Raw genomic sequence first — 7029 nt, forward strand, 5'->3', positions numbered from 1 at the left:
CAGAGGACGAGTCCACCTCAGGGTCCGCGGTGCGTGCAGAGAGCTGCCCACAGGACAGGCCCGCCTCGGGGTCCGCGGTGCTTTGGGACCTTCCCCGCAGAGCTACAGAACTAGGCAGGAAGGGGAGCAGGTGATGCACACTGGACCTGCAATCATGTGTGCGTGCAAGTGTGGACGAGGTGTGCTGTTAGTGTGCCTGTGTAAACAAGAGCGTGTGAGCGTGTGTGCGCGTGTAAACGAGTGTGCATGGGCGCATGTTCCTTGTCCTCGCCTTCCCCAGGTGCGCACCAGGTGGGGCTGCAGCCTGGGCCTCGGGCAGCAGTGAGGCCACACACAAGGCAGCACCAGAGCTGCAGGGACATCACCTGCCCTCAAATCCACCCGTGTCCTCAACCCTGTCCTGCTCCCCAACTCCACTCATCATTCCCCAACAAGGTCATACCTGAGCCCCGCTCTCTGCCCACCGTGAGGTCCGCAACGCCCTGCTAGAAGGAGGCTCCGGGTCCGACCCAGCCACACCGCCGTTTCTTGACGGTGTGCTGACCACTCGTAAGGGCGCTCGGTGTGGGGGAAGCCCAGGCTGAGGCTCAGAACCCAGAAGCACCCCTTCTTGTCAGGTCCCTCCACTGGCCAGGCTGTCCCCACCAGCCCTGCTCAGCTGCAGTCATGTGACCAGTGCCTACCTGGCAAGTGGGGGGGCATTGTCACCAGGGCACAGTGGGACCCCTGAGCACGCAGGAGAGACACCCCAGACAGCCTCAGGCCTCAAAAGCCCTGGAGTCTAGATATTGGCAGGGAGGTGATGGGGGTGCAGGGAGCCTAGCCCACCTGTTCTCACCCCCCCTTCCCGGTCAGAATGGAAAAGCGCTTCCTGCCTGATCCAATCTGGAATCTAATCTGACGTGACAGCTGCAGCAACAGCCCACGATGCCAGCCAGCTGGCTCCCAGCTCCGCCATGGACATTCCCCACCCCCGGGCTCACGGCCCTGCAGACCCAGCGCCAGCCCCCAGCTCGTCACCTGGCCCTTGTCTCATACCTCAGCTCGTAAGTGGACCCCATCTCAGGACGGAACTAGGCCCTGACTCATCACTGGCACCCCCAGACTCTCTCATAACCAGGCCCTTTTACATAAGTGACGCCATTGCCCCATCATAAGTGGGCCACAGCTTGAATCTGGATCCCATCTCGTTACCAGGGCCAGACTCCAGGAAATGTCCACCATGCCAATCCTTACCCTGTGACCCTGGGCGACCACCTGCAGGTGAGGCCACGTAGATCACACACGCAGGGCCGTCCCGACACAGCGGGCTGCACACTCTAAGTGGCATGACATCCTAAAAGAACGTCATGGCCGAGCAGAGCACCAGGGCGGCCAGGCTAGTCCTCGTCCAGGTGTGATTTCCACCTGGGCTGGTGATGCCTGGTGTCCAGTGAGAGGGCTCCTGCCCACAGGGTCACGGGGACCCGCCGATGAGAACAGCTTTGCTAAACAGCTCGTGTCTGCAGCCAACAGACTTTCCCCAGCATTAGTGACCGAGTGTGGCCAGCAGGAAGCCCCTCCGCAAGGCGCCTTCAAGGGCCACCCGGGAGGCCTTCCACGGCCAGGCGTGGTGAGCTGACCGCGCACCACGCATGCTGCTCAGGCCGATCTTTTGTTCTGGAAAGTGGTTAGAGCAGCAGAGTACTGTCGCAGGAGCCCTCAAGGCCTGCCACCCCCAAGTCGCGGAGGGTTTTCCGGGGGGGGGGCCTTAGGCAGGAACTAGCCTTGATGCCACTCGGGCCCCCAAAAGAAAGCAGTTTTGGGGCAGGGCACAATCCGGGGCCTACACCAGGTGGTGCAGTGAGGACACTCCCAGGGCTTTGTGGGTCACCCGGGACCATCAAGGCAGCTGTCACGCAGGCCTGAGGCAGAGCGGCAGCTCCCATTTGCTGGGGGCCTATATTCTGAGGTTTATGGTAGACGAGGAAGCCAGGCACCCAAGAGGCCTCTGAGGCAGGAAGGGCAGGGGGGCTCTGGGGACGACCACCACGGACTCCTTCCGCCCGGAAGGAGCTTGCTCCTAGTCAACAGGGTTGGGATTTCTCAGTCCAGGATGTGGCTGGTCCCAGGCAAAGACCCCAAGACCAAACGGGGCATTGTAGGAAATGGATTTGCCTGGGAGCTCTGAGTGGACCCTGGGTTAAGGCAGAGAGAAGACACCCACAGAGCTACCCAGCTGCCATCCTGGCGGAAACCCACAGTTCCTGGGACCAATGAGACCCAACTGCCACTTGCAAAACGCTGGCTTCGGGTCCCGTCCACAGGGCTTTCCTGAGCAGGCTGTCCTGCGCTCTTATTTTGGTAGGGAGACCTGGGAGTCCGCAGGCCCCTCACTCCTGCCCACCTCTGGCTCCTGCTCTAGAAGAGGCCTCCGTGAGGCTGCAGCGTGTCCTGCGGTGGGAACATTCTTTATGCTCAGAGCCCTGCTCTGATGACATATGTAAGTTGACAGCGAACATCCTATCAACTTGCTGGAGTGTATCTTGATTGTTAAAACACACTCTTAAAGGTGTACCGTCATTTATCAAATTAAAATAGCCAAGGCGCCCGCTCTTTCCGAGGCCTCCTTCCTCCGGCCTCCTGCCCTACCCCCAGGCCCAGCTCCTAGGAGATGCTGCCCCTGCTCCCCAGAACCCCCAAACTGGCATCCCCTCCGCCTGACCCTAACCTAAAACCAACCATCCCTCCGTCGCTGGCTTGTAACTCAGCACGCCGTAAAAAGAGCAGAATCGCCCGCGGCTGCCATCTTTACAGGTGCAAACTACCACCTCTCTCCACCTCTGCGTAGTCAGGGGGTTCGAACTGCTGAACTTGCAGTGAGGAAGGAGGTGAGCACTTAACCACTGCTCCACCCCAGGCGAGGGTAAGCCCACTAATGGCTGAGAAATGACAAACGCCAGAAGCCCCACCAATTAAATTTAAACTCATGCAAAGCTCACGGGCTAGTAAATTATTATTTTTATTAGCTGGAACCGAGTTCCCGTAAGAGCGAAAGTCAGCTTGGCCCCATGAATGGCTCTTGTATAATTTATTTAACTCCGCGCTCCCTGCCAAAGCCTGGAGTATTTTTAGCTTGTTCTGTTGTCGGGTGTGTGTCGGAGGGTATTTTTAGCTCCCCGGTGCCCCTCTCCTGCCTCCTGTGCGTTTTGTCCTGCCTGCACGGCTGCCTCGGACCCTGTCTCGCAGCCAGACGATGGGATTTCTAAGAATAAGTGGGAAGCTTTAGGGGTGCTCGCGCTTTCCAGGGGCGAGGTGCTACCGTGCCAAGTGGCTCCCTGTCCCCCTCTCTAATTTGCCTCATCAGTCACGTGACCTGAATGTCCCTACAGTAGTTACGGCTGCGGTTCAAGACCCGTTGGGGAAAAAAAGCAACCCACATTCCAAAAATGGGTTTTGGTGGAGTGGGCGGGGCAAACCACGGCCGAGGGCGGTGTAGGAGGCCACCAGCAGGTCCCCAAGGCTCCTGGGGGCTCTGATGTCAGGCTCTGGGCTCTGTCCCTGACTGAGCCGGATGGGTAGATGGGGTAGATGTTTTAGAAAGTACCTCTTTTCACATCGACTTAATGCTGGTAAGCATTGTAGGAACAGCCCACAGAGTGATGTAGTGAATGAGTTATCTACAAAAATGTAAATTTTTTTTAACCCTTTACCAAAAAATTATCATGTGACAAGGGAGGATCTTTTCATGGGTCTTTTCACACCAGGAAATGCCCTTTTCTTTTCTACTGGGATTTTGAAGAGGGGCGCTCAGAAGCATTTGGTTGGCAGGAAAAACTTTGTTTTTCTCCCACCAGATAGCGGACTGTCTGTTCCCCTCACACCACTCCAGGCCAAGAGGGGCTCCTGGCTTCGGAGGCGTTTGCAGCCAAGGAGGACAAGAGAAGGGGCGGGGAGGGGCCTCAGAGCCACAGGATTATTCAAACCCAGTCTTGCAACCGCACCAGGCAGAGGGCCAGGCCAGGACTGACCGGCAGCATGAGGGGGAGGGGACTGCTTGGCCACCAGGCGACGAGGTGCTGCGGCTGCCTGTCCCTGGGCCTCCCTGGGCCGGCTGCCTCCTTATTCAACCTCGGGATGCTCCAATCGCTTGAGGCAGCAGCTCTGATAAAAAATCTTGGTGAGTTTTCCTCCCCCCTAAATTTCACAGCTTTGCCTCCGGACCATCTGTATTAGAGACAAAATCTAACACTGCACTAAAAATAATGATTCCAAACATTTTAATTGCACCTTTCGGTGACAAGGTTACTGTAACAGCGCTTTGCCATAAAACCCCCACAGCCCGATTTTAAAGCTATCGGCACTTCCAGTTTTAGGGAAACAATGAGAACGTGTGGCCCGGCGTCCCCATCAGAGTCAGTCCCTCGGCTGACAGCACTGGACGGCGCCGAGCACAGGCAGCAGCCTGCTGCAGGCGAGGGTCCCCTCGGCGTGTGAAGGCCAGCACGGTACAGCCGAGGGAGGGGGGAGGAGAGGCGATGCCTGGGAAGCTGGGCCCCACTGTCCATCTCAGATTCAAGCCAGACAGACAACTGGGGATGGGGGCTTCCCTCTCAGTGGGGCATTGGCTGGAGGGAGGGCTGGGAGAGCCCACAGCCAGTCACCGGCCACAGACACAAGGACAATGTCCACCACATTGGCTGTCTGCAGATTGGCACATTCGGAAAAATGAAAAGAAAGAGAATTCGGTGCTGCATTTTCCTTCTTAAACTGGATCATGGACCCACACAGTCCAGACCGAGTCACCGGGATCCTGCTGCCTTTCTTGAGGGGAAAAAATAGACAGTGTTTATTTTTTTTAAAAAAGGATCTTTGTGCAAGGTGGAAGGCTCTCAGGTGGAGCTGGAGGTGGACACACACCTCCTGGTCAGTGCTAGCGAGCTAGCTAGAAGTACAGCTTCTCCAGACCAGGACCACAGGCCTGTATCCCCCGAAGGGGCACTCTGGGGGCCTTCACGGCCCTTAGAGGGGCTGGTTCAGTCAGAGGCAGGGTGGGGGTGGCGTTCTGAGATCATAGCACAGCATCTAGGGTATGGCCTAGGACAGAGGACACAGGACATGGCCCATGCGATGTCCCTTCACCCTGCTTGACCTACACTCAGAAAGCAGCGTGGACAAACCTGCAATGATCAGGACAGAGGTTCCTTCCAGTCCCCTCACCTGAATGGATAGCACCTTGGTCTAGAAAGGATGACAGAAGGTGGCCATCATGGCTGACCCAGACCTGCCTGCCGTGACTGCTCCGTGGGGAGAGGGCCACACGAGGTCTGCTCACTCGTGAACCCACCTGATGGGGTCTTTTCAGCAGAGGACATTCCCCACCACTGCTGTTGGAGACCAGGGGTGCTGGTGGCATTTGTGTGTCTGTCTGCCTGGTTAAAAGGCACATGGGGGGGGTGCAGACCTTCCCTTTCCATCCCCCCCACCAGGGGCCACCAGCCCACAGCCCCTCGAGTGCCTCTGCACTCCTGGGGTGGGCTGAGCTGGACACTACGTCCAACCAAGGAGAGGGAAGACACTTAATAAGGACGGGGGTGGGGTGTATATATTTTTAAAGCACCAATTGCTCTGCCAAGTACTTTTTCTCTTTCAAGTGATAAATCCAGAGAAAGAAAAAAAGAGAAGGTGGGGAGGAAGGAGAAAAGAAGAGCAGAACCAGAAAGAGTCTGGGGGCAGAGCAGGCAGTCGGGGGAGCTCTGAGGAGGAGCCAGGAGCTCCGAGAGCTGGGAGCCGGAGCCGGGAGCCCGGCTGGGCCTGTGCAGGGCCGGGGCTGCCCCATTCACTGCGCTTGGTCAGCACTGGGAATCTCCTATTGTACTTGCTAAGAGCCCATTAGTAATTAAGCAGTTTTGTGCATTTCCCCCTCTTTTTAGAAAATCTACATTTTTTTTCTTTTTGACATTTCTTTTCCGTCTTTCCCTTCTGACATTTTCCCTCAAAGCCCCGTTGCTGCCTTTTTAATGCACAAACTAATTGTAATCCCATTAAGGCAGATATAATTTTATTAGTACTCACAGTTCATCAAGTTGGCAATAATAACTGTTACTGCCAAATTTAAAAGAAAAGGAGAGAAAACGGCAAACAACGTTGCTGATGTTTAAGACGAGCTGCAGACAAAAGCCAACGGGCCTGCCAGGGTGACGGGGGTCCCCACGCAGCCCCCAGGCAGCGGCCCCCTGGCAGCCACGGCCCAGTGCCTTGGGACCTCCGGGTTTCCGCCGGGGTCCCCTTCGCCAGGCTCTGACCGCTGCGCTGTCGCCTCTGACCTTGCTCAGAATGAACCCGAAAACCACCAGAGGCAGGACAGCTCACGCCTGGGCACCCGACAGCCCTGCCCGGGAGGACACCCGAGGGGCGGCCACCAGTCTGCAGCGGAGGCCCGGCTCTCCTCGCTCAGCAAACAGGCGCGTACTCGGCTGCATCGAAATCCCAACGCCCAAAGGCGGCGGGGCTCCCCGGGCCCAGGGCGGCTGGCCACGCTTTGTCCGCCTTAGTGGGGCAGCAGAGGCACCTCCGACAGCCAACGCCTCCCCGCAAAGCCGTTCTCGCCCTGACACTTCCAGGCTTTATATAGAAACAGGCTTTGCCCGTCTGGCACCAGTCGTCCCAATGAACACGCGCCCCGCGCTCTCCACCAAATCCGGGGGGGGCCTCGGCCGCCGCCCCCTGGCCCACAAGGGCCGTTTTGTTCCGCAGGAAGCGCCACCTCATCCAGGCCAAGCGCAGTGACCGCAGGAGGGGTACCGGCCGGAGTGCGCCCCGCAGAGGGGGCGGCGCCCAGGGGGCAGCTGCTTCGGCTGTCGCCCCCCCCCAGACCGCGGGGACACCAGTGGCCAGCGGCTCTGACGCCCCGGAAAGACAGGATCACGCTGCTCTGGACCCTTTCCCCTCGGGCCTCCGCGGCGACCCGCACTGACCTGTATGCGAAGCCATGGGCAGCGGCGATGGGAAGTACTTGCCCGGCTGGAAGTGCGCCGGGGGCTGCGTGGC

The 7029-nt window shown here is 58.2% G+C and overlaps 1 protein-coding gene across 1 annotated transcript in view; it reads right to left on the reverse strand.

Moving 5' to 3' along the window:
* BAHCC1 (BAH domain and coiled-coil containing 1) overlaps positions 1–7029 on the reverse strand; it is a 58422-nt gene that overhangs the window by 50850 nt on the left and 543 nt on the right. Inside the window, exon 3 of the mRNA XM_006886321.1 lies at positions 6957–7020. Within this exon, the coding sequence (XP_006886383.1) occupies positions 6957–7020 (64 nt within the window). The remainder of the gene's footprint in view (positions 1–6956; positions 7021–7029) is intronic.

The sequence above is a fragment of the Elephantulus edwardii genome, unplaced genomic scaffold (genome assembly GCF_000299155.1).
Source record: "Elephantulus edwardii isolate Elephantulus edwardi_28Jun2011 unplaced genomic scaffold, EleEdw1.0 scaffold00048, whole genome shotgun sequence".
Taxonomy (NCBI): domain Eukaryota; kingdom Metazoa; phylum Chordata; class Mammalia; order Macroscelidea; family Macroscelididae; genus Elephantulus; species Elephantulus edwardii.